Genomic DNA, 27,226 nt, shown 5'->3' with positions numbered 1-27,226 from the left:
AGGGAGCCACAAGCCCAGGAGCCAGCTCACCGGTTGGTCAGCCCCGGGCGTCCATGGTGAGTGTCCAGGAAGGCCCAGTGGGCCGCTGCGTTCTGCAGGGTCACAGCCAGGGCCAAGGTCAGCCAGAAGGGCCTGTGGGAGGTGAGGGGATGGGGAGGGTGTCACTGTTAGTGGCCCTTGGGGAAGGGGTCTCAGAACCCTCAGCCCCTTCCTCACTCACCACGAGGACTTCAGGTAATGGAGGAGCAGGAGGTTCCTGCCGTGAAGCATGGGCATGAACACCAAGAAGGCCAGGGTCAAGGTCCCCAGGAAGAAGAGGATCTGCTGTACCAGGAGTCCTGCCAGCAGCGGGAGGAGGGGCGCAGGCATCAGGCCACCCCCTCCATTCCCAGGCACTCAAAGCTTCGGCATCGAGTAGACCCGGTTTCAGATCCCTGCTCTGCTGCTGTTTAGCTGTGCCACCTTGAGCAAGTTACTTAACCTCTCTGAGCCCTGGTTTCTTCCTCTGTAAAAAGGGGAGAGCGGCCCCTACCCAGGAGGGCTGTGCTGAGGCAGCAGTGAGACAAAATCTGTGGCCACTCTTGGAAAACCAGAAAGTGCTTTGCAAGTGTTATTTCCCCCCAATTGCTCCTGCATCCTTGAGGACAAGACAGTATTTGAAATTAATGTTTACATTCCTACTGGCCAGAGCCTGGCCCATGGTAGGCACCTGAAAGCTGTCTATTGAAATGATGGGCTAATTGTTGACCTAGGATGTGTACAAAAGGGCTTCAGAGGCTTAAAGTTTACCAATTCAAGGAATTATGACTTTTAGTGCTAATAGTCCCTCTACCCCTTTATCATCTTTTCCCACCTTACCCAGAGAGGTGAGAACTGAAAGAAGCAGCAGGAAGGGAAATCAGGTCCTTGCTGGCTTCAGCCCGCTCACATTTGAGAGGACTTTGCTCACTGCAGTGCCCAAGGGAAGAATCAGAAACTTGGAGCATGGAAGGGTCCTTGAAGTCCATCTAGTCCAGTTCTCTCAGAGTAGGACCCCCTTTGCAGCCCCCAATAATGGCCACATAACCATGCTAGTGGAGGATGGGGAAGCCTGGCATGATACAGTCCACGGGGTTGCAGAGAGTCAGATGTGACTTAGCGACTGGACAATATCAGTCATGCTTGAATACTCCCAGTGACAGGGATCTCATTACCTACTGAGAGCCCATCATGACATAGCCCTCCCTTACAAAAGCAGGAATGTGCCTCCTTCAACTTTCCAGCCCTGGGTCACCCTGTGTGCTAACACCTGGAAGCACCCAGGAGCCAACCTAGTGATGGATATTCTTTTACCAAGGGCTCCCGCACCTATCCCCTCCCTCTCATCCCACCTGCGTGGACTCCCTGAGGGCAGGGGAAGCAAGATGGCTCCTTCCTTTTGCTTTTACCCCAGAGCCAGCCCCAGCACAGGCAGACCCGCAGGGGCAGCCAAGACCTGCCGCGCACTCCCTCCCCTACCCGGCCAGCGTCTGGGGTTGGATGGAGGTCAGTGCTGAGGTCAGGTGGATTGGGCAAGGGGGGCTCACCAAGGCAGGTAAAAGCAGTCTGGTAGGCGGTGAAGCTCATCCAGCAGAATATGGCCTGGCGGGAGGGGCGGGGGCTCTGGGTCAGGGGGCCTATGTCCAGGGCGCCCCCTCGGTGCAGAGCTCGCAGGTTGGTCCTAGGGTGGGAAAGAGGAAGGCAGGGACCTCAGGGAGTGCACATGCTTCCTTATTCCCAGCTCTGGGCCGGCCTCTGGAAGCCCAGGGCTGTGGGAGCCCAGTGGAGCCTACTAATCCATCCTGGGAGGTCAGGGAGGGCTTCCCAGAGGAGGTGATGCCTGAGTTGAGTCTTAAAGGATGAATAAGAGTAAGCTGGTAGGGGGTGGGGCAGGGAACAAGGGAGACAAATTAAAACAGAAGACTCAACCTGAGCCAAGTCAGGAAAATGAGACACAACAGTAGGGATGGAAAATGACTTGCAGCTCAGCCACCAGGGCAGGAGACCAGGTTCCAGGTAGGCAGAGGCTTGAGAGCCTTAGCCACCTGACAGGAAGAACCAGCTCATTAGAAAAGACTCTGATGCTGGGAAAGATTGAAGGCAGGAGGAGAAGGAGGTGACAGAGGACGAGATGGTTGGAAGGCATCATTGACTCAACGGGTATGAGTTTGAGGAAACTCTGGGAGTTGATGAAGGACAGGAAAGCCTTGCGTGCTGCAGTCCCCCGGGTTGCAAAGAGTTAGACACGACTTATTAACTGAACAACAACAACAAGTAGCACCAACCCAGTAAGAAAAGATCCTGGAGCAGGAACCCTGAGGCCTGTTCAATGCAAAGCACGGGGACCAGCTCCCTGCTAAGTCCCTGGCCCTCCCCTTCCCACCCACCCTACTCCCAACCAGAACCTTCTCTCCTTCTCTGCTCACACTTCTTCAGTGCTCCTTACCATTCACCATGAAAGGGCGAGGTAGGCGGCGTGGCATTCAATATCCACAAGAATCTCTCCAGTGCCCCAGGCGCCAGCCGGCCCACCCCCTCACCCACACTCACACTTGCTCTTGCTCACGCAGCTCCTCCCGCCCATGGCACCCTGCCTCCCTCGTCTCCCCATAGGATGCCAGCTCTCCCAGGTAACCCCTCCTCAGAGGACAAACTCCACACTTCAGCCCTTCATCAGCCGTGCCCTGCGTTACTCAGGGACATTTCTCCACCCAGACAGGGACACCCCACCTTCTCCGCCCCCCGAAGGGCAGCTGGCCTCAGGGACAGCTCGGTCCTGCAGGCATTCTCCTCCTTCTAGTCCCAAGATTTTCCCCTCCTGGGTCAGGGGTCCTGCAGGCCCGACCTCGCCCCCACATCTGTATCAGGGGGCGTCAGAGCCTGCCACTGACCTGTGTGTCACCAGCGAGTGGACCAGCATGAGGAAGGTCAGCAAGCAAGACAGCACCAAGGCCGAGATGTAGCAAACTGGAAGGCCGGAAAGAGCAAAGTGGGAGGTCAGGGCCTGGGCTGGGTCTCCTGGGAATCTCCGAAGGGCTGTCGAGGGACGGCTGGGTGGGAGTTACCCCCACCCCACAGCCACACTGAGCGGAGGCTTCTTGTCTCTTTTCCTGTTCTCAGATCCAGTGTAAGTCGACAATTTCTGTTGGCCCATACAGCCAGGTGACATCTGATGGCCAGGATGGGAGAGGCCAGCTCTGAGGTTGCAGACCTGGCCCTCACCCTGGTCTTGCTGCTTCCACTGCTGCGTGGTGCCCAGTGAGGGACTCCATGGGGGTCTGCCTGGTGTCTGCCTCCAGCTCCATGACCTCCTAGCTGTGAGGCATCAGGAGACCATTCCATCACCCAGCCTCAGCTTGTCCATACCAGGCACATCGCTGGGCTGCCCATCTCCCAGCATATTGTGAACCCTAAAATCCCATCAAGGCCTGCCTCGGTGGCCTTGGTTCAGAGCACAGAAGATACGAGCACCCATCAGTGTGACCTGAGTCCATCAGAATGAGGGACATAACCACTGCTACCCATCTCCTCAACTCCCCATCCACCCTGGCCAGGAGTTCCTTGTATCAGCAGCAACTGGGAGAAAATGCATGGTGTGTTGTGAACAAGCCTGGTCTTTAAGCACAGCAGGGCTGCAACCCTTCCACCCTATATCCACAGCCAGTCTCACTCAGTACCCTCAGAACCACCCCACAGGAGAGGCCCAGGGAGACGTGGGACGCACAAAGAAGCTGAGACTCAGAGCTGGTGGGCTTGACCCACCAGCCACACTGCTTGGAAGTTATGGAGCAGGTTGTACAATCTTTTGATCTAGGATAAGCCTGGGAGGTCTGCACCCTGATCTCAGTAGTCATCTGAGGGAAGTGTTCCTGGTTCCCATCAGAGACTCAGGAGGGGAGTAAACACACGCGGGAGAGGCAAGCACTGGGTCCTTGCAGCCACAGGCACTGTGGGTCTTATCACTGACAGCATATTAGGATCACCTAGAGCTTTTCAGTTCCCATGGCCCAGGGACTTCCAGTGGCCCAGTGGTTGAGAATCTGCCTTGCAATGCAGGAGACACGGGTTTGATTCCTGGTTGGGGAACTAGGATCCCACATGCTGCAGGGCAACTAAGCCCATGTGCCACAAGGAAAGATCCTGAATACTGCAACTAAGACCCCACGCAGCTAAAAAAATAAAAAATTTTTAAAATTCCCATAGCCCAAGCTGCACCCCAGAGCAATTAAGTCAGAATTTCTGGGCATAGGACCCAGACCTTAGCCTTTGGGAAAGCAACCCCAGTAATTCCAACGTGTACTCAGGGTTGAGAACCACTGAACTGGGTTTGTTTTTTTCCCCAAAGTCAGAGCCTTAATGATTTCTTTGAATCAACAGTTGATTGAAATCCATCAGGCCAACCAGCATGCGTACAGCGACTGCTACAAGTGGTTCTCAAACTCAGTCTTGTATTTGAATCATGGAGAAGGCTTGTCCAATCACAGAGGCTGGACCCTGCCCTCTAGGTTTCTGAAGTCTGACTAGAGCCTTGGGATTTCTTAAAAGTTACCAGGTGATTCTCAGGTACAGACAAGAGTGAGGATGACCACTACAGAAACCTGGGGCCACTGTGCCTGCCCCTGGTTCAGTCGTGCAAGGAGGCAGAGGGGGGCCCTTTACTGAACATAAGGCTAGAAGAAAGCCCTGGGCATGCACAGCTCTGCTCCGCTCCATCTAGAGCCCTGCCCTCCTAGAGCCAACACGGTGCCAGCAAAGATACACTCTGGACTGTCTCTGCCAGGAGGCAAGGAGTTTGCCTGCGGAGCCTGCCAAGGTGAGCGAATAGCTTAACTAAGGGGAAGAGTTATCTGACCCTGACCCCCAGCCTGGCCTTTGGTCTCCAGGTGTCTATCTCTTGCTCCTCTCTCCCTCACTTCGTTCCCTCCTAATCTTGGTACTCATAAAATCTTCCTGCTCTTCGCTTCCTCTGGAACTCTGCACCTTCCCCCTTCCGGGCCCAGGTTTTGTGGGTCAGTCTGTCTCCCACACCCGATCAGGAGTCTCGAGGACAAAGATGCCCTTAGAGCTTCAACACCCATCTTACAGGTAGGGAGATTGAGATCCAAAGGCATAAACGGCTTGCCCAGGGCACACAGCTGGTAAGTGATGGAGCACAAATTCTAATCTAGCTGGCCTGACTCAGAGTGCGAGCTTTCTGTGAAAGATGCCAGGCTTATGATCCAGGTGTTGGGTGGGTAGCCCTAAAACAGGCTCTCAAAGCTCAGAAGACATTAGCTTCTTAGGCTGAGAACAGACCGAAGGGCCTCAGATCTTATCTCAGTACCACCCCTGGCTTGCCTTGTGCTTAGGGCATATCCCTAAACCTCTTGGGCCTCAGTTTGCCTTGTCTGTGAGCTGGGAAGGTAAACACTGATCTACTTAACCCCCGCTTCCAGGGAGATTCAGAGTGGGAGCATTTGGGCTTGGAAACTGCAGCACGTGATTATAAGTGTCAAGTGTGTTGAGTAGAAACCAAATCCCCCGTCCTAGACATGTCTGCCTCTTGATTTCCTGCTCTGTGAGAGGAGATCAATGATGCTGACCCAACAGGGCTGCTGTGAGCAAGGTCTGAGCTTGGATATGGACTGATAAGGGTCATGTCTGCTCCTGCCTGTGGCTCAGATTGCAACCAACTTGGAAAATCTTGGAGATGTCATTTTCAGCCCCTCCAGAGCTTGTCACCTGTGGGTTTCAGCCACAGTTCCAGGACAGATTCTGGTAGGGGAGCAGATTCACTCAGGAAAGTGGTGGTCAGGAAGGAAGCAGTCACTGCACACACCTCTGCCCACCCCTACTCCCTCCCTGATGGTCTTGGTAAGGAAGAGCAGCAGAGAAGTCATACCTCCACCTGCAATAATGGCAGCCTAAGCTCCAACCATCACATGTTACTCCTCAAGAGCCAGGGTGCCTGTGCCAGCCAGGGACTCCCTAGCCAGAAGAGAGTGTGGGCCACATGACCTCTGACCACCAGGCCCTGTCTTAAGGTGGTGGATAGTCCCAGCCTGGGTGTTAGGAGACTTTGCTCTTCTCTTGGCTCTATTTTGGCCTGGCTGTACAACCTCAGACCAGTTCTTCCCCTTGTGTTAAGTGAGGATGTGTCTCCGTCTCCAGCATAGGGCTGTGGAAATGAGGCAGGTGGGTAACAGGTGGGTAAGGGCTAGAGGAGGCATCAGACCACAGAATTGGGTGGGGGGCAGCTGGTATAGTTTTGGAGCCCAGGAGCTCATTGTCAAGGGAATGAAGGAGAAAGGAGGTACCTTGAGGACAGGGATTGGGAAGAGAGAGCATTCGCCCTTCCTGACCCCACCCACCTGCCATAGGATTAGCTCAGAATCCTGGCCCACCATCCCGCCACACTGCCCCTTTTCCTGCTTCCCTCAGAGCCCACGGCTGTCCCCTCAGCTCACACACACCATGCCCTCCTCCACCTCCACCCCTGCGGAGCAGGGCAGAGTTGCTGGGGGGAGGGGTGCTGGTGGGGGTGAGAGATCCCACACAAGCTGACAGGGGGTCAGTGAGATGACCCCTTCAGGTCTCAGAGACTCGGAACTGGAAGCTCCAGCCTCCCAATTTGTGGATGAGGCAGCTGAGACTCACAGAGGGGACGCCCAAGGCACCCCACGTGTCTGTGGCTCTTGGGACAGAGCTCAGGCATCCCAGCTTGGGTCCCCACTGCAGCGCCTTGTGGGGTCCTGGGAGGCCTCACCTTCTAGAGCCCACAGGTGGTGCTTCACCAGCTCCACCACCTCCTGCCTGTCCTCTGAGAGCACGATCCCAAAGCCGGCCAGCAGGTAGGAGACGTCCGTGGTGATCCCTGCCCTCACCTTCTGGATGGTGGGTACCACGCCCACTAGCAGCAGCAGGGCCACCTGGAAGAACCCCGAAATCAGGGCGGCAGGGCCTGGCTGTGCTCACACCAGGCACTCCCATCCCAGGAGAAGTGTTTTCTGAGACTTCAGGAGATAAACTCCAGCAGCCCATGGGCTGCAGCCAGTGCCCATCACTCATCACAGTGTTCTTATCCATCTCTTAGAGCAGCATCCTCAAGCCTCTAATCAGCATGTTACAGATACTTTAGCCTCATCGACCCCAGACACGCTTTCAAGCAACACAAGCGCACGTGTGCATCTCTGAATCGTTAATCTAAATTTAGTATGAAATTTCCAATTTTTCCATGTTGGAGAAAGCAGTGTCCCATAAATGAGCACAGGCGTTGAAGCTAGCCAGACCCGGATTCGATTTGGCTACCCTGAGATATTGGCTGTAGGAACATGGCCAAGTCAAATTCATCTCTCAGCCCCAATTTCCTCCATCTGTGAAAGGGAGAAGACTCATACCTACCTCCTAGGATTTTCCATTTTTTTGTCTCTTTTAGGGGGAGGGGTGGTGGTGGTGGTGGGGATTTATCCAACATACATTATTTCACTAAATCTTCCCAACTGAAAGGAAGTATTTCTATTTCTTCCATTTCACAGCCGAACTAGTGGGTTCAGGGATGTTGAGTAACTTGTCCAACATAACTTGAGGTAAATAAAGGAGCGAGGATTTAAATCTTTGTTTACATGACTCCAAAACTCATGCTCTGACCCTGTGTAAGCCCAACAAGGGTCAGCATCCCCTCCCTTCTGGGTAGGCCAGCATTCCCAAGATGGCCAGAAGCAAGAGGATAGGATTGTGGGTGGGGCTCTTGGAGACTTGAGCGGGGGAGCCTAAGTCATCTCAGGGCTGGAGGTTGGGAGCAGGGGTCCAGAGGCAAATTGCATGACAGAGGCAGGACATACCTGGTAGATGGCCGTCCCTGTCAGGGTGACTGAGAGCACCAGCTTCAGGGGGAGTCGGAATCCTGCAGTCCCCAAAAGGATGGGCATGGTGAACCCCAGCACCACCCAAGCCCCGGAGCCCCCTCCCACCCAAAGGACCCAGGAACGGGACCAGGGCTCACAGGATCCTGTACCACCAAGGCCAGTCAGGGGCTTCCCCTTGTCCCAAGGTGGGGTTGTTGCTCCTGATGACAATGATACTAAAGGTAGGAGCTGGCTTTCTACAGCAGCTGCTCTGTGCGAAGGAAGGGTGAGGTCACCTGTCACTCCTGACCTCAGCTCCCCACCCCATACCTTGTTGTGGAATGTAGACGGAGTGTCTGAAGTACATCCAGGCCTGGGATGCGAAGCCACGCTTGCAGGTGTGGGAGCTGAGGAAAGACCCAGGCGGGGGGCAGCTCTCAGGAGAGGCTCCTGCCCTGAGCTTGGGCCCTAGGGTCCGGTTGATTCTTCAACTCTGCCCCACCATGGGGCCCAGTGCCAACCTCCCAAACAAACCTGCCTGCCCAGGCCTGTCCCCCAGCCCAAAGGATGTGCCTGGCACCTCACCTGCTTTTCAGCTTCTTCTGGCAAAGGAGGGTCCTCAGATATTCTTCAGAGTAGCTGCTCTGCAGCCCCTGTGGGGACAGAAGGACAAGAAGATGGGACCTGTCTTGAGCCATCCCTGGGGCCCTCGCTCAGGGTACCACGGTGGGCACCCAGTAGGTGCTCCATACAAACCTCTTGGCTGTGGTAGAGTACAAAGAAAGGGCACCTTGTGGGGATAAGGGCCCCCCAAAGCTGCCCTCCCCTCCTCCTTAAATGAAAGACTAATCCGTCTCCTAGCTAAGAACTCTCAGTGCTGGCAAGTTTTTCCTAAGGGCTATTTCCAACCCTCCCCGGCTTTACTCAGCCTCTCCACATCACTGCTTTCCTCCTGGCTCTCTGGCCTTTGCTAGCTGAGACGGGGGTAAAGGGAGACTATGTCCCGGGAGTTTATCCCTGACCAGGAGACAGGCTGGGCCGTTTTGGGTCAGATGCCCCAGGCCTCTGCTACTCCGGGGAGATCACAAGGGTGACCTGATTTGTCTAAGCCACATTCCAGGCCTTAAGCTGCCTGCCAAGTGGCAGAGGCCCACAGTAAGATGCGGTGAGCCCCTGGCCCCTGACCATTTGGAAAATATAGGCCAAGTCACCCATTGCCATGGGAACCCTGGGATCCAGGGCAGGTGTGGATCAGCTCAAAGAATGACTGTGTCCTTTGAGGATTAAAACTCTTTGACTAAGGGCCAAAGAGGATTTTATTTCTCCTAAGACTTCCCAAGAGGAAAGGCGTGCAATGGAAGGAGAGGCTGAGAAGATCCCCAGGCGAGGAGGGAAGGGCCTGAGCAAGGCAGAGACGTGCCTGGCGTATCCTGGGGAGCCGCTCCCCTCCTCTGAGCGTCTGGAGGACAGTAGTGACAAGTACTGAGGACCCTACTGCTAGCCTGTGAGCATGAAACCTGCAGTCAAGTGGGCCAGTGGGGATCTAGGGCCGCCCTGGAGACGCTGAGCCCACCTGCCTCTTCTCCCCTCCGTGGGGACCTCACTCCTTCTCTGGTTTCAGTCCCAGCCCCTTTTGAGCTCCAGGCCCAGGGTCCAGCTGCCCACCAGACCCCTCGGCACCACACACGCACAGCTGTACATCGTCCCCCGCACACCTGCTCTCATCTAGGGCTCTGTATGTCGCCAGGAACTGGCACCACCACCCACCCGCTGTCTGTCCTGGATGCCACCCTTCAAGCCTTTCCTTCAACCTCCCCATCTGCAGAGCAACCAGCCTTTTGCATCTCTGTGGGGTACTTTCCCTCCTCCCCTTCTCTCACCAGGAAAAAACTTGACCCTTCCTCCACCCATGCTCTGGGATTGCAATTCTCACACTGCACTGTAAGTATATCTCTATATCCATTGCCCCCAGCACGCTGGGAGCCCTGGAAGTCCAACACAGGTCACCCAGCTGAGTCTATAGTCCCAGCCCAGGGCCTGGCATAGTAGAGGTGCTTGGAGAATGAATATGATTGCCGTATCTTGTAAGAATTCTCCCTTGCCATGACATATTCGTCCACACACCCACCTACCCAAAACTTCAGAAGTATTTGCTGAGTGTCTACCATCTCTACCATGATGCTGGGAAAGTTTGAAGGCAGGAGGAGAAGGAGGTGACAGAGGATGGGACGGTTGGATGGCATCACTGTGTCAATGGACACGAGTTTGAGCAAACTCTGGGAAATGGTGAAGGACAGGGAAGCCTGGCGAGCTGCAGCCCATGGGGTCATAAAGAGTCAGACACGACTGAATGACTGAACAGTAACTCATGTGCTAAGACCTGCCCGATGCTGCAAATCATGCAAGAATGAAACAGATGCACCCCATCTCTGCAACTCATACTCTTTGGTATGCCTGCAATGCCTTTCTTTTTCTCTCCCTACTCCAAATCTTCCCTGTCCTTCAGCCCCTGCAATATCTACTTCCTCCAGGAAGCCCTCCAAGCATGACTTAGTTCTTCCAGCCCCGCCTTTATCCAAAGTTATCCAACCTAGGGTTGATTCATAATGCAATTGTGCCCTGCGTGCTCCCTGAATCATGTCAGCATCTGCAGAACTTCTATTAGGCCCAAGGCCCTGGCCTGTCTCATTTCTCCAGCTGGATCCTCCATGTTCCAAAAATAGAGCTACAAGTTCCCTGTCTTCCAGCCCACTTCTCCTTTGATGAGTCCCCACTCCGCAAACAGCTCAGTGTCCCAGGCATCCTGGGTGCCAGCCGAGGGCCTGGCTTGGCCTTTGCTTGGGGAAGGAGGACTCACAAGTTCCTCAGCGACTCAGCAAATGTTTTCTGAGCACCTGTTATGTTCTAGGCCCTACACCAAGCGTGACCACATGTAGGAGACCAAAAGACCTGGGTGAGTCCAAGGTGTCTTGAGTGCTGCGTACAAGCCCACCCCAGCCCTGCGCCTTTACCTTGGAACCCGTGGCTGCCCCGTGACCGAAGCTTCTCACCAGCTGCACTGGGTACCAAAGGCTCAGGAATCCGAGGCCCAGAAGGAGAGGCAGCGAGGCCAACAGGGAGTAGTACTTGTAAATCTGGAGGGACGGGCAAACACCAAGACACATCTACCTTCTGCCTCATTTCCCCAATCAAATCATTTCCCCTCCCAGCTCACAGGGGCCCCTGACGGTGATCAAGGGTGCGTGGGAAGGCTTCTGCTTCTATCACTATCCTACAGCCTAGGCCACTTGGCACCGACTGCTACTTCTCCTTCTCTGGCCCCACAGAGGTGCTTGCCCCTCCCCAGGCCCCTAGACGCCCCGGGCCCTTTCAGGAGCCAAAGGGAGGATGTTTTGTGAGCCCCTCCTACCCATCCCAGGGGACTGCCACGGGACCTGAAACAGGAGACAGCCACCTTCTACGTCCCTATGTTCCTGGGGCTTTGACACTGGCCTGTTTTTGTTTCTTTCTATTACAGTTTGCAAGCTGAGCGACTGCGAAGAACATACCCTGCCTCCCGGGGCTGAGGCCCTCCTGGGGTTGAACATGGATTCATTTATTTGTTAATGCCATATGTTTTTACTGAGAGCTTAGTATGTGCCAGGTCCTGGCTGGTGAAAAAAGACCAACCAAGTCCTTACTCTCACGGGAACCACCTAAGCTTCAACTCTACCCTGAGGGATTCGTGTTATTAGCTCCATTGTGGGAGCGGGGTGGGGTGGGTGGGGGAACCTGAACGTCAGAAAGGTGATAAGGTGTTCTCAAAGAACCTGGCACCACTTGGCATCATCGCATATATTTGCTTGTCTGACTGTGTGTCCCCTTCCGGAAAAGGCAGCTCTTGGGATGCCAGGGACTTCATCGGTCTTATTCACAGCTCTACTCGGGGCCTAGAAATGCCCCTGGGACAGAGAATATACTCAAATGTGTTTGCAGAATGAACAAAGGAAGGAAGGGATAAAGCTGGATTCAAACCCGGGTTGTCTGTCTGTGTAGGCTACACCCGCACCCTTTGGGCTCTGGACCAGGCAGCTTCACACCCTAACCAAGCCCAGTGAACCAGGGTCTGAGGTTCTGGAATTCTCTTTTTAGCCCTCTGAGACCATCCCCCAACTCAGTGCTTGCATTCTGCAGCTCTCTTCACTCCCTCTCCAGCCTGGCCAAGGGAAGTCTTGGCAATTAATAATGGGGAGATTTCAGGGTTCCTCTCCCTCCTTCTCTGCCCCTTCCCTCCCTTCCCACTCCCAGACAGGAAGCTCCTGAGGGCAGGCCCGGCTGTCTCTCCCACAGAAGGGCCAAGCTTGGAATGAGCACGTGGCTAAAGGCATGAATCCCGTGCCCAGTAGAAGGCAGCAGGGAAGCATGTAGACAGAGACGAAAGGAGCCTCGCCGGCTGACGCGGCTCCCCCATGCCTCACTGTCCCAGGCTGTCCTGAGTCCGTGGTTACCTTGGGTGACTCAGGACACTCTGCCCTTTGCCAGACCTGGACCCCCAGATGAGCCCAGGACAGCAGGCTGCCGAGCAGGTGGGCGGCTCCATGCCTGACGGTGGCACAGGCAGCCAGCGGATAGTAGAGGGCAGGGTAATACAGCAGAGCCAGTATCTTCCAAGGCCCTGGAAGGCAAGACAGGCAGAGAGATACATGATGGAGGAGCGGAGGTGGGGCCTGGGTCCCGCCCATCCCCACTTCTCTCCTGTCTCTATCTTCCCAGCCCCTCGGCTGATTCAACAGGCAAGAGCCCTGCATTCGTGCCAGGCTCTTGACTAGTATCACCTCCGTGATCTTGGGCAAGTTACCTCTTGAAGTCTCAGCTTCCCCATCTGTAAAATGGAAATAAGAGAGCACATTAGCAAAGATCAAAGGAGAAGGTATATGTAGGGTGCATAGCACCATGCCTGAGCTAGTACTAAATAAATTCAGCTACGATTTTATTAGTGTTCCCATCTCTGACCCTTGGCCTCCACCACTGTAGAATGGAGCTAATATCTGCACTTTGGGGAGTCGTTGTGAGGATCAGATGACCTAAAGAGGCCACATTGGAGGGCGGTGGCTCCTCTGGATGGTGGCTGTGCTTTCTACCACCACGTCCTTAAGCCCAGATCAACTCTCCAGGACCCCTCCCTGTTCCCCTCCGGATGCTCCTTCATGTTCACGCGGGACTAGGCTGTCTGGGGTCTGGGGGACTCAGCCTTTGACCCCTCACCCAGGGGAGCAGAGTTTGTACAGGAGCCGAGACGGCAGCATTGACCCAAGGACAGAGCGACAAGATTCCAGGCACTGTGGTGGGACGGTTGGCGAGGGTGATGGGACAGTGTCTTCTGGCCAATGGCTCATGACTGGATCAGGAGCCCCAGTGCTCTGGATTCCTACCCGCCCCCTGCCGTCCATCCATCCCGGGGCATGAGCCATCTGGGTACCTCGGCCGGGTGGTGAGGCGAGGCTCAGGAAAGGCAGCGGGTCCTCGGTGGGGAGCAGCAGGCACAGGGAGCTGAAGAGGACCATGAAGACAGCGGCAGGCACGGTCCGGGGCCTGTCCCCAGTCAAGAAATCCACAGGGCTGGTATAGAGCAGGGACAGGACAAGAGGGAGTCACTCAGGCCCTGTACCTCCGTTACCACCCTGTGTTCCAAACACGGGGGAGGTGGAATCCTTCCCCTTTCCAGATGGGGTAACTGAGGCCCCTTCATGTATTCATTCCACAAATATCTGTGGAGTGCCTCCTACGGATTCAGACCCAGGCCCTATGGCAAGTGACTCAGGAACACGCCCCCCTCCCCCCTACACACAGACGCAGAAGGAACAAGTCTAAGCGCTGCTCCCCATCCCCCGCCCCGCCCACTCTGGAAGCTTCAGGAAACGGCCGCCTCCACACTAATCGGTCTGTCTGGGCTGGCAGACCTTCAGAGAGCTGGAGAGTCACAACATCCTTATGCAACGGCCGCCGCCCTGGCCTGGGAGTGGCCCCAGGGCAGAGGGCAGACAGCGGGCACGGTTATCCCAGGCATTGCCCCTCTGAGCTCAGAGCAAGCCTCTGAGACCCTCTGCTTTGGTGCTCCAGCTTGCCTCCATGCTCAGAGGGCTCTATCCTGCTTCATTCTCCCCCGGGCCCTCCCCTAGGCAGGGCACGCTCTTTTTCCTGGCCAGCCAGTACAGCAGAAACCCCTGGCTCATTCCCATCAAAACCAGCATGGCAGGCCCCACCTCAGCGTGCGGTTCTGAGTGCAAGGCTGTCTACACTGGGGCTCCTCCTACCACCTCCCCGGATTCTTCAGTCTCTCCCACACATGCCTGCCCAGTCCCAACTCCTCAGGGTCATCCCCACCCCAGGCTCTGGGGTTGCAAGGCTGAAGGAGGCAGGGGGAGAAATTTCAGCCAGAGGGGCTGGAGGTCAGTCCCTCATAAACCTGTGTCAGTAGGAAACACCCTCAGGGAAGAGGGTGAAGATGGCGTGGAGTGATCATGGCCTGTCCAGACCATGGGTTGCCTGAGGGGGTGTGTCCTGGAGCTGGGCCCTCTTGGGCTTGGTCTCCCTGGGGTCTGGAACAGGAGTAGGTGCCCCTGAGCCGGTCCCTCCCCTTCTCTCTGGGGGTCCCAAGCAAACCTGGAGATCTTGGTGGGAGGCAGATGGGAGAGCCTCCAGACTGAGAGGGTTCTGGGTGTCACTGAGGCCCAGCTACCTAACAACTCACCACCCTTCCAGAGTGGCCCTGTCAGCTGGGCCCCCCAGAGAGGGGAGCCTGGGCCAAGGCACCAACCTGGGCAGCCCGGGCCTGCCATGCCCACAGCGGGGCCAGAGCTGGCGGCGCCTCACCAGCATGGCCAGCAGAAACAACACGAGGATCTGAAAGAAGAGCACAGAGGCGGGGCTAGGGTGCCTAGGCCTTCCCCAGGGGCTGAGTCAGAGCCCTTGGCCCTGGGAGCCCCCTAACCCCCATGCACACTTGGGCGGCATGCTGGGGACTGGCAACTAGGTGACAGAAGTTTGAGAGGTTAGACTCTGTCTGCGTCCTGGTTTGGGTCCCTGCCCTGGGAGAACTCCCAGTACCACCCTGCCCCCCACCCACGTTGAGGCTCCAACGTCTCTCTTCACCACCTCAGCCTACATACTTCTATTCAGGCTGGCAGAAGGTCAGTTGGGACTCACCGACAGCACGGCCAGGCAGGTGTGGTAGAGGCTGGGTGGCACATTGGGCTGGCAGGAGGGGACCAGCCTGCAGAGCAAGTGAAGGCTGGTCAGGCCGAGGTAGGGAAACCCCAGGTGTACGGCCAGGTCTGGGGTTCCAGGCTCCCTATGCTGGGGCTCTACTCATCACCTCCCTTGACCCCTCTGATCGCGCAAACACAGTTCCATCTTCTCAGAGCTGTTCTGGGCCCCATCACCCTACGGGATGCGGGTCCCATACCAAGGCTTCAGGTTACAGGGCTGAAGGAGACAGAGGACTCCCGGGGGAAGACATGGGAGAAACAGAATGGGTCAACTCAGCCTTTCTCTCCATCCAGGCTCACTTCATTCCTCCCTCCTCCAGGAAGCCCCCTGGACTGCTCCAGGTGTCAAAGGCCTCTTCTCCAAACTGCGGCTGAGCATACCACCTGGATCCAGCAATCAAGCACTTGGTTCTGTGATCTGCCTTTCACTCACTGGTATCTGAGTTTGGTCTGTCTGTGACTGGAATGATCGACCTTGGTCTTCCAGGATTTATGTCTCTACTTGTTTTACTTTTGCTAAGGGCTGAGTCATGTGTCAGAGAAAGGGATCAGGTGGAAGCCCTGAGCTCAGGATTGGACCTGAACCTAGAAGAGCAGATAGGATTGGGTTCCTGGGGGAGGGCTAGACCTCTGGGTTTGCCCAGCCAGAGCCTGGGGGCGACAGTAGGAGGTCACCAGTGTGGACGGGGCCACCAAGTTCTGGCGGACGAGGCATCAGAGGAAGCTCCTGCTGCAGCTGGGCCTGCCCAGGGATAGGGGTAGAGGGCTCACCCACCCTGCTGGGCTTCTTCCCCTGTGTGGACAAGATGAATCTCAGGGGTGAACCTGAGGACTCTGCTTCCTGACCCAGGCTTCCTGAGCTTGGAAATCCCGGAGAGTGAGCAGCAGGAAAGACCCCAGTTGCGTGGGCTTGTCTTTCGGGTGGCAGGGTACAGAACAAGCCTTTTTTGTGCAACTTCTTGGCCCAGGCAGCTCCAGCCTCTTTCCAAAGCAGAATAGTGCTCGTGGTAGAGTAGGTGCCACAGGGGATCAGGTTCCTTCTATCTGCACTCAGGCCTCACACACCCCACTTACAACTCTGAGGCACCTTACTGGAGTATGTGGGGTGGGGTTTGGGTGAGGCAGGGCCCCTGACCAGCCCCAAGAGTCCAGAGCTACCACTCCTGGCCATCTCTGCTGGCATCTCATCACTTGACAAAGTGACTCAATCATGCCCCCACACCCCGGCCCAGCCAGAGCAGGGGCTCAGCAAACTGCGCCTGGGCAGCCTGATCCTTTCCCATTCATCCTAGACCAGAAGGCACCCGGGACCCCTCCAGGGCCCTGTCTGGGGGAATCACCGGCCTTTCTGTACTACCTGGCACCTGCCTCCATCTACCCTTTATTTAGCTCCATTTGGCTGAGACTCATGGACCCTCAAATGTTTGAGGTCTGGGCAACAGAAATTTGGCTGAGCAAGCGTTTGGCTGATGGCTTGTGGACCCATGTTTCGTGCCGCGGGGCAGACAAGATGGCACAGGCACAAAGAACACCACGGAGGCGCGGGTGGGAGCCTGGTCCTTGAGGGAGCACAAGCAGATGAGGATGAAGAGGGGGAGACATTTGGGGCAAGGCTCAGGGCGGGCGGTATTTGAGTTTGGGAGATGGTTAGCATCTCTTCAGGCAAACCAGGGCCAAGGGAGCTCCATGTGGAGGACAGAACGGGAGAAAGTGCAGTGGCGGGCAGCAGCGAGTGGAGCTGGGGCCGCACAAGGCTTTCAGCTTGATTGGAGCCCAGAAGGCAGGCTGAGGGCCGGTTACAGCAGGCCTGGGAGGCACTGAGAGTGTTTAAGCAGGACAGTGTTCCAGATTCTAGGAGATTTCTGTGGCTAGATTTGAAGGACTTCCCCGGTGGTTCAGTGGTTAGGAATCCACCTCCCAACACAGGGGACGTGGGTTCAACCCCTGGTCAGAGAACTAAGATTCCACACGCTGTGTGGGGCAACCAAGCCCACACACTGCAACAGCTGAGCCCGAGTGCTCTGGGGCCTGTGTGCAGCGGCTAAGACCCAAATAAATGCAGCCAAATAAATAAACATTAAAAACAAAATATCAGCCTAGTACTTACTAAGCATTGAGTACTGCTTGTTCCACGTGCTAACTCAGTTATTACCTAGGAGGTGGATGCTATTAGGATCCTCCTCGTGTAAATGAGGAAAACAAGGCTCAGAGAGGCTAGGGGTCTTGCCCAAATCACACAGCTAGTAAAGCACCAGAGCCAGGATTCAAGCTGAGGTAGTGTGACTCCAGTAGCCGCAAGTGAACAGGATGTGAAAGATAAGGAGTATGTGGAAGCTACTAAGTTGAACCATATGAAACTGCCATTTCTTTACATCAAAGACAGCTGAGTATCAGCATTTTCAAATGGTTCAGCGTAAACAGTCTCAGAGGTATTTAGGAGGAAGAATTGGCATGACTTAATGTGGAGGAGCGGAGGGAAGGGGCGTTTCTGGGATGGCTGAAGGGTCCTGGGCCTTATTCCAAGATAAAGAGTGAGGACCAGAGTCAAATGGAGTCCAAGGAAGCAGAGGCCTGGTACTGGGCAATTCAGAGGTGGTGATAGGCACTTGGGGACAGAGGCCAGGCTGCCATGTGGTGAGGACAGTGGGACAAAGGAGAAGCCAGAAAACTGTTTCTAGAGTTTGGGTCTGAGTGAGAAGCTGCAGAGGGCCCCACCAAGAGCAGAGGGTAGAGCACAGCTCTGGGGGTGAGAGAGGCTGACTGTCTGGGGCGGGGGTCTGCAGGCCTGGGGTCCAGGTGGAGTCCTGCTCCCTGACCCTGTCCCCCTCCCACAGCAGAGTGACCTGCACATCACCCTGGCGTTGGCCTCGCTTGGTAGGAGGGCAGGCCATGGAGGAAGCCTCCCAGTTCCGCCTTCCAGGCAGCCCTTTGAAGTGGTGGGGAGGTGACTGACATCCTGGACAGCTGCCACAGATGTATTTGTGTCCCCAGGCTCTGGCTGGGGAGCTCAATATTGATGATGGGTGGATGACACATGAGCACAGGCAAGTAGCGCCCATAACCTGGCCGGAGGAGCCTTTGGGGGGAGGAAGGAGCCAGCCTGGCTTCTATAGATCAGTCCTATGTCCAGAGAAGAACCCAGCCAGGGCATCCGATCCCCATCAGACGCACCCGCACCCCCTTACCTCTCCAGCCAGGCCCTGGTGCCAAGGGGGCACGTGGGTCAGTGTGACCAGGAGGTTGAGTCCGTCCCGAACACTGTCACCAGTGCCCACGGCCCTGACTCCAGCCCAGTGAGGCACAGGGGGAAACCCTGTCCAGAGCACAAGGGGAAACCCTGTCCAGAGCGCCTCCAAGTTTTGGGGCACCACCTCACCGGGGTGTCTGACTCACACGGGAAGAAGTGAGTCCAAATTCGCCTCCTTGGGATTCCCCTGGGCTCCCAGCTTCCTACTCCCCACCTCCAGCAATAAGCTCAACTTGGTTGGGCCAAGTACATAGAGTCAAACAAAGTTCTTCATTCTCACCTGCAGTGGGAGAAGGGAGCTACAAATACGAGATGTCACCTACCTCAGAGGTAGTGCTGCTCGTTATCCAGTCCCTGCCACGCTTCCAATTTTATTCTAAGGCCACGTCTAAATACCAGAGCCATGGAGCTGGCTGCAGGCACCTGGCCCCAGCCAATGCCTGGGCCCTGAGGTGGCTAAGGACACAGCTTCCAACTAACGCCTTAACGGGTGAAAGTCTGTGTCCTCCTGGGGCTCCTGGGCCTCTCTCCATTCTTCTGCTTCTCTCAGCTCACACACACAAACACACATACACACACACACACACACACACACACAGAGCAGGAACCTGGGGAGCCCTAGGCTTTCAGGCAAGGGAGACAGGTACCTTGTGCTGACCGCAGGACTGCTTCCCAGGTGGTCAGAACCCCAAGTCCTCCAAACAACACTCCTTCCCCCAGGCTGGGGTGGAGCCTCCCTCCCTGCCGGGTGACCCAGGCCTAGTCAGGCCGCAGCCCGGCCCCTGGGAAGGCACTAGAGCATTTTCCCTTCTCCAGTTTTGGTTGCTGATGGAGAACAGATGTGCACACATCTGGCTGACACCGCCCACCCCCTACCCCCGGCCTACCTCACCTTTTCAGTTCCCCAAACCCTCAGACAGAGCAGGGAGGTGGGGGATGGGGCCGAGGCCAGGAACAACAATGGGAGAACTGGGCTCCGGGGCCCACGCAGGCCGGACGTCCTTGGCAGCATGGGGGCACAGGGAGGCCCAGCTCCTCTGCCAGAGTGCCCAGACTAAACAAAGATAGAGGGATCTGGGCAGAGGCCGCTCCCTCCCCTGACCTGGCCCGAGCACTCCTGCTGAAGAGAACTGGATCTCCTATCTTCACGGAGCCTCAGACCAGCCTGCTCCAACAGGGCAGCCTGTTCCCCCAGGCCTCCCCCTGACCCGGGCCTGCTCGGAGAAACTGATGCTCATTAACAGCGCCCCAGGATGGTCACCTCAGAGACCAGTAACCCCTTGAAGGCAGGCCCGACTTCCCCCAGCCACTCACCCAGCACTCTCCGTCTTGGCTATAAGCCAGAGTCACCCTGCCCGGTTGGATCTGAGTTTGCAAGAGGGGCCCCAGGAGTCTGTTTTTGAAACACACCGCAGGGAGTTCCCTGGTGGTCCAGTGGTTAGGACTCAGTGCTTTCATTGCCAGAGCCCGGATTCAGTCCCTAGCCAGGGAACTAATATCCCGCCAGCCATGTAGCATGGCACCACCATCCCCTCCCAAATAACAGTCAAAAAATAAACACACCACACAGGTGATAGTTAGGCGCCTAGCCTGGCCAAGGTCCCCCACCTCAAGTATCTTAACACCAGCGTGAGGGCTGTTCTCGCAGAACAGAGGAGGAGCTGAAACCCAGAGAGGCTGTGACTTGCCGAGGGTCCACACAGCGAATGAGCAACAGAGTCCCTCTTAGCAATCCTTGCTCAGGGTCTCCTCACCCGCCCCCCAATATCAGTAACCTCTGCCACACCCCACATGCTGGCCAAGAAGAGCCAGATAGAGTCCAACTCACCCCTCGGGCTGGAGCTCCTGGCCACCCTGGGGCTCGTCGATGTACCAGCTGTCATAGGAATCCTCGCTGTCAGTGGCCCCGGAGGAGGTCTGGTTCCCTGCCGCCTGGGTGGACATCCTCAAGCCCTTCTCCTCTGACCCCAAAGAAGAGGGAAAAAGCCACTACAGATGTGAAAAGAGGCTTAGGGGGGAAAAAAAAGAAGAAAGAAAAGAAAACCCAAACAAAGAAACGTTTCTCTTTAATCCTAAAGGTTACTTTCTTGCTTTTAGCTCTCTGGGAAAAGCCCGTTTGGGAGTGAGGGCTGCAAGAGGAGGGAAGGGCTTCTCCTGTCCCCTCCTGTCCCTTCCCGCCCAGTCTCGTGTGGTCCTGCGGGGTCGGTGCCCCCCGGGGGTCCCTGGGCTCTTGCTAGAGCACCTGTCTGTCTCTTTGTGACTGGCCACGGGTAGGCTTTGCCTCAAAGCACCATTTTCAAGGAAGTTTTATCCAATCCAAGCTGCCCAGAGAGACCTCCCCCCTTCCTTCCCCTCCTCCCACCCACCCAGATGGACCCACAGACACACACTCAAGGAAGGACCAGGGAGGAAGAAGCTGCAGAGATGAAAGGGTGGGCGGGCAGCGGGCGGGCTCAGCACACCCGGCTGGACTCTCCCAGCTGGGCTCCTGTCCCCTCCCGCTCTCGGGGGTCCTGCCCAATCCCCTCCCCTTTGTTCAGGTTCCCTGGAGACCATCCCCCAGCCTCAGCCTGCCCCTCGCTGGACCCTGTGGGCGCCAGTGATGGGAACATACCCAGGGTCCTCGCAAGCCCCCCTCCCAGAGGTGGAGGCCCGGCTCCACTGGCGGTCCGAGCCGGGGAAGAGCGTGGCCTGGAGGGCCGGCACCTGACTGCACCCACATACCTGCCTTCCATGCCTGCCCCAAATCGCTCACACCTTTGCCCAGCACATCTACTGGGCCCCTACTTACAAGTCAGGCATTCCGGCAACCCAGGGAGACTGCTGGGGCTGGGCCAGGGGTGGAGGCAGGGGAGGGAGCCCGTCCGTTCCTTCTCCTGGAGGAACATGTGTCCCTCGCGGGTAAAACCTTTTTGTTTCTCCAACTTGATTTCACAAGGAGATAACTCACCCCCACAAGGCATTTAAATTAGTCCTTTAAACTCGAACCAGACCCGTGGGTAGGCAAGAGCCCTGCCTGCCTCCTGTTCCTCCCAGAGTGTGGGGTGTGGGTGAGGAAGGCAGGAATGGGGGCTCCTCTCCCCTTCCTGGTCCCCAACTGTGGGTGGGAGTACAGCAAGATACAGAAGAGGCAGAGAGCGGTTCTCAGGACCCTACTCCTGGGTGGGAGTCAGACCCCCTCCCTGAACTTTTGAGGGTCCCTGTCCTTTCAATACCCCACAGGTGCCTGAGCCACTGCCTTACCCAGCTAAGGCATTCATTCAACAAGCTTCGGAAAAGGACATTTATCTATTTATTGTTTTAACACAAATTCACTGAACATCTACTAAGTGCCAGCACTGTTTGGGGCCCTGTGACAGGAAAGTCTACAGTTTAGGAGGATGAAGCAGTTTAGGAGGAGGCGGTAAATAAGCTAGAATCTGAAGGTTACAAAGGGAACACAGATTGCCCTGATGTACACCACAAGAAACTGAATTTGGTCTGAAAGGACGAGTTGGGTGGGCTAGAGGGAAGCATGTTCCTGATAGACAGAACAGCCTGAGTGATGCTCAGAAGGGTCAGAGCTTGAGATCCTAAAAGCTGTCCTTCCAAATTCTGTAGCCAGGCCCACCAAGCCTTCCAGAATTAGGACATGATTTTGCTCTGTTGGCCTTGGCTCCTCCCTCTCCTTCCCAATGGCCCCTCTTCCAGGAAGAGGGCTCCGGCCACCCCTCCCCTCCCCAAAAGAGACGTCAGTATCTTGCTGACTCAGAGCTGAACCTGAACTTTGATGCAACACAGGAGCCCACACTGCCCATCTGATTCCAGGCATTTGGGGGTGAATCCTGCCTCCCAGGCCCCGCTACAATCTCCTAAGGACAGAGCTGGGTCTCTGCTCCTCTGCCCTCCTTCCCCCGATGCACAGTAGCCTGGGGCCACACAGGCTATCTAAACTGGGTTTGGCTCGCTGCCTGCTCTGGTGACCATGACTCCTCCATGGGCCTGTCTCGTGCAGGCTGCTGTTTCTCCAGGCAGGTTTCCACAGCCCTCTGCTCCAGCACCCACGCCCACCTTCCCTTCACTGCTCAGGAGTCTTAGACCCGTAGCTTGTATGCATGCTCGCTAGGTTGCTTCAGTAGTGTCCGACTCTTTGTGACCCTATGGACTGTAGCCCACTGTCTATGGGATTCTCCAGGTAAGAATACTGGACTGGGTTGCCATGCCCTCCTCCAGGGGATCTTTTAGGGAACAGCTAACTCTCTGATGTTAAATCCCCCTCCTGATTCCTCCAACAACTGGAATTCAGTCTGTGCTGGGGAGCTCACTTGCTCTACCAGGTAGAGAAGTTCGGAGCTGGATAAATGCCCATTAGAAACTGCTTCCTACCCTGCGGGGAGCCTGAATCTGCCTTCCCAGTCTGGTTTGTTCATCCCCTCCTTCATTCAACAGCTCTAACTGCAGGCCGATTATGTGCCAGGCAAGGTTCTCCACACTGAGAATAGAGCAGCGAGCAAGACAGAGAAAGTTCTGCACCCCAGGGACCTTCATGTGTAGTAGGGGCGGGGAGAAAGAACATGTGTCACGTGTGCTGAAAGGGAAAATAAAATGAGAGGAGGGAGGAGAGACAGATAGACAGAAGCAGGTTATTTTCGGCAGGATGCTGAGGACAGGCCAGGTGAGAAGGTGATGTTTGAGCAGACACCTGAATGAAGGTGGGCACCCAGATAGGCGCTGAGGAAAGGCATTCACGCTGCCTGGAGGGGCCTCCATCAGCCTCAGGGGCTGCAGCCAGACCAGCAGGGAGGGGCCCAAGCTACAAGGTCCAGGCTTAGCCCCTTCCCCATAGCACCCTTTCCTGACCCAAAGCCTGCTCTGCTTCCAAAGAGACCTCAAGTGGAGACTGTGCCTCCTCCCAGGACTAGCCCGGTGCCCATGCAGAAAATGCAGAGACCACTTTCAGGAAGGCCCTAAGCAGAGGTGAGGAAATGATGAGCTTCGCCTCTCTCCCCAGGTCCAGGCACAGTGGAGAGAGGGCAGCAGTTCCCCTAGTCAGGGCCAGGCTGAAAGTGGTAGGAAGCAGGTCCAGAAGAAAAGAGCTGGGTTTCCATATGGCAGGGAGAAGTGCCCTGGTTGGGCAGGCAACCTACCTGGATTTGAGCCCTAGGACGGGCTGTGTGACCGTGAGTGATTCCCTTGGCTTCTCTGAGTCTCAGCCCTGCCTCTCTTGCAGGATGGGGTAGGTTATCCAGCCAGGAGATTCTTTGATTGTGGGCTCTCTCCTCTCTCCAAGGCCCCCACTCCCTCCCCTCAATGACTTCATGGCCCAGGAATGTGGAGCCAGCACACCAGGCGCTGGTTGTAGTAAGAAGGTCAAAGCCACAGAGAGAAGCGATTGCCCAGGGTCCCCCATTGTCTTTCACCCACCCACCCTCTTGGCCCCCCAGTAGAGTGGCCTCCACTCTGGTGGGGGCAGGGAAACAGGCTGGGTTGAAGATCCATGGCTACTGGGTGGTTGTGGAGCTCAGGCTAGGAAGGGGACCCCACTTCTTGAGCCCAAAGCACCACCCCAGCTTGAAAGTAGGAGAGCTCACATCTGTGAAATGGAAGGTTACCACTGAGGTGTTAGGAAGGACGCAGCCCAGTCAGATTGGGAGCTGGTGAGGAAAAGTCATGAGAAAAGAAAGATGGTGATGACATGCTCCTGAATTCCTCCAAAGGCCTGGAGGCAGAGGACAGGGCAGGCCCTCTGGGGTTGGCTGTATGGGGGACTCTATCCAGAAGAGTCAGAGACCGGCACCTGCCCTCAGGAGAGGAGGGGATGTCGAGTGGAGGTACTTGAAAGACAGTGAAATCTTGGAGAAGGGAGAAGAGGGGAGGAGGAATAAAGAGATGATTTGAGCAGTCTTGGAGGCTTCCTGGAGGAGGGGGCCTGGAGCGAGGCCCAGAGGCACAGAGGCTCCGACTATAAAGAATCAGCCTGCAATGCAGGAGACCTGGGTTTGACCCCTGGGTTGGGAAGATCCCCTGGAGGGGGAAATGGCAACCCACTCCAGTATTCTTGCCTGGAGAATCCCATGGACAAAGAAGCCTAGCAGGCTGCAGTCCACAGGGTCGCAAAGAGTTGGACACGACTGAGCGACTAACACTTGAGCAGTCTTGGAGACTTCCTGGAGGAGGGGGCCTGGAGGGAGGCCTTGAGGTCAGACAGAGTCAGCAATGGCAGCAAAGATGAGGTGTGTCATAGGAGAGTTGAGAAGGGGAATTTGAGAGGCAAGGAGAGTGCAGAGCAGGGGTCAGAGATGCCTGGCACACTCAGATGAGGCCAATGCCAATACCCAAGGAATAGCCCAGGCCAACAGGGCTCCCAGCTGAATACAGATCTGAGGGTGTTCATGCTGACAGGGGGTCACTAAAAGCTTCTGGACTTGAGCAGACAAAAGTCATCTGCCATCTGGGTTTGGCACTGAGCTGCCCGGCCCTGCCCCTTGGGCTGGAGTTGGCCCATGCAGGCCTCAGGACAGGGCTTCCTTCCTCTCCGTGTTTTTGTTCAAGTTGATTAAATCTGAGGAATTTCTGCGTCCAGGAACAGAGGCCCACGTGTGTGCCTTCAGCAGCCCATGGTTATCAAAATCCTTAAAGGGCAAAGTGCTAAGCTTAAAAGGAGCTGACAGCGGGCGGGAAGCCATGAGGAAGAACCTCAGACACACCCCCAAGGACCCCCAGTTCCTCCAGAGCCCCCCACTTAGCATCTTAGCAATATCTCCAGAACTTTAATAACACCACAAGAACTCCCAGAACCCAGTGTCAACCCTTAATGAGCCCCCAGAACTTCAGTAACAGACCAGAACATCTACAACACCCGAGAACCCCAGCCACCTTCCGAGGACCCTCAAACTCTGGCAGATCAGGCATGGGTGGGGCAAGATGGTCAAAATCATAGTGGGTAGGTTCAAAAGGCCCAGAGACCCCTCACTGCTCACCACACTCCCACCCCAGCTTTTGCCTTAGAAGTCCAACTGCACCCCCTAAATTACTACAGCACCCAAACCTCAGTAACATCCCAGAGCCTCAGCAACACTCCAGTCTCCGGCAGGGAGACTGAAATCTCCCACAGCAGACAATGGCCAAGGAGTGCTTCAGTCCAGGAGTAGGGGGACAGCCCATGCCCCTGCCTGTGCAGCCCAGCCCCCCACGAGCCTGTAGATAAGCAGCGAAGGCGGGTTCAACCCCATGTGGACCTATGAGCTCTGGGTCTGTCCCCATCTACACAGTGCACTCACACACACACACACATATTGAACTGCCCCCTGCACACACAGGTACCTAATCCTAGCTCCAGACCCAGCCTGACCCCATTCAGTGGTTGGAAGGCAGCGTTACTGGCTGCTCAGCTTATGAGGGAAAAGTGTGGGATAGCTCTCTACTCCTACCTCCCTTGCCACATGGGAGCATCAGTAGCATCATCTGATATGCCCTTCTTGGAATTCTCCTGCCCCCTCACCAATAGCATCACCACAGCAAGAGAGATTGAAGCCAGAGTGCTCTGGCATGAGTGTGGGCACTGGTGGGAAGGAGGGCAGCCAGCTCTTTCAGGGGAGCAGTTGTTCTTCCCTTCCCAGAGTGCTAGGCTAGAACTGGTTCAGAGGAGGGAAGGCAGGGAGGCAGATTTCAGCTCAAGACAAAGGTAGGTTTCTTAATCTCACAGAGTAGTGAGCCCACCACAAGAGGCAGCAATCAAGAATCAGCTAGTAACATCAAGATGCTACAGAGGGTTTCCTGCCTTCAAAGGAGGACTGGTCAAAAGGCCATGAGGACTCCCCCAGCTTTAGAGGCCTGGATTCTCACTTCCTAACACCTCCTCCCTAGGATGGTACCACCGTGGTCTGGTCTTGAGATGTGGGCTTTGTGCTACCCTCCTTCCTCACTGAGGACACCGACTACTGGGCAGATCCCGAGTTCTCCTTCCTCGTTGCCTGCTGACTACAGGACAGGGCTCTCCATCAATCTCTTGCCCACTTTCAAATCCTATGTGCTCAGTCGCTTTAGTTGTGTCCAACTCTTTGTGATCCTACGGACTATAGCTCACCAGGCTTCTCTGTCCACGAGATTCTCCAGGCATGAATACTAGAGTAGGTTGCCATGCCCTCTTCCAGGGATCCCAACCCAAGGATGGAACCTGCGTCTCTGGTGTCTCCTGCATTACAGGCAGATTCCACTGAGCTACCTGGGAAGCCAACAAAGACCTTATGCAGACACAACTGTTCTGATGTCCCCCTGTCTTTTGGAGCTTGCACTAGCTCCCAGGGTACCCCAAGTCCAGCCATCTCCAGGCCTCCAACCTCATCCCCCAGAATTGCTCAACCCTACCATTCCTGCCTCCTTCCTGCCCCACGTCTTCATTTGTGCTCTGCCCCCCACCATACCTTTTCCTTGCTCCCCAACCTGTCGCAATCCTACCTGGCCCGCAGACTTGGCTCCAGCCCCACTGCCACAGCGTCCTCTTGACCTCTCCCTTCTGTATCTCTTCCTTCTCTTTAGTGATCACCCTCAGGAGTCCTGTGCCTCCGGGCAGACAGAGTACTCCCCACTACCTGGAACCTCCTCCTCTGAGCACCAGCCCCAGCTCTGGCTCGGATCCCGGAGGGATGACTGGCTGTACCGCCGTCTCAGCACTTGGCCCTGAGCAGAGTCCCCAGCACCTGCTTTAAAAGGTGTTTGATCTCCTCCCTCCCTCCAAGAAAGGCAGCTTCCTCCTTCCCACCAGTCCTGGCCCTGCCCCTCCTCCCGCCCCCCAGGCCTCCCCCGCCCCCCAGGCCTCCCCCACCCCCCAGGCCTCCTGCCTGTGATTCCGGGGATCAGAGAAGCCCAACCCACCCCCATCTCTCCAGCTCAGCCCCACAGCCCTGCTGGGG

At 56.1% G+C, this 27,226-nt stretch overlaps 1 protein-coding gene across 7 annotated transcripts in view; it reads right to left on the bottom strand.

Moving 5' to 3' along the window:
- Positions 1–27,003, bottom strand: part of STRA6 (signaling receptor and transporter of retinol STRA6) — a 29,665-nt gene extending 2,662 nt beyond the window's left edge. The window contains exons 1-16 of one of the 7 annotated variants that reach the window (XM_019983976.2): positions 26,772–27,003; positions 20,164–20,296; positions 15,027–15,093; positions 14,638–14,723; positions 13,300–13,439; positions 12,679–12,702; positions 12,329–12,495; positions 10,853–10,975; positions 8,427–8,494; positions 8,172–8,248; positions 7,839–7,900; positions 6,764–6,926; positions 2,910–2,985; positions 1,566–1,699; positions 221–338; positions 31–132 (exon numbers count right to left, since the gene is read on the bottom strand). In XM_019983976.2, the coding sequence (XP_019839535.2) occupies positions 31–132; positions 221–338; positions 1,566–1,699; positions 2,910–2,985; positions 6,764–6,926; positions 7,839–7,900; positions 8,172–8,248; positions 8,427–8,494; positions 10,853–10,975; positions 12,329–12,495; positions 12,679–12,702; positions 13,300–13,439; positions 14,638–14,723; positions 15,027–15,093; positions 20,164–20,279 (1,523 nt within the window). In that variant the 5' untranslated portion in view covers positions 20,280–20,296; positions 26,772–27,003. The other 6 variants (XM_019983980.2, XM_019983978.2, XM_019983979.2 and 3 more) reach the window with 6 other exon arrangements.
- Positions 27,004–27,226: the final 223 nt, after the last annotated feature.

This window comes from Bos indicus, chromosome 21, assembly GCF_029378745.1.
Source record: "Bos indicus isolate NIAB-ARS_2022 breed Sahiwal x Tharparkar chromosome 21, NIAB-ARS_B.indTharparkar_mat_pri_1.0, whole genome shotgun sequence".
Lineage (NCBI taxonomy): Eukaryota > Metazoa > Chordata > Mammalia > Artiodactyla > Bovidae > Bos > Bos indicus.
This window is presented reverse-complemented; position numbering and strand designations above follow the sequence as displayed.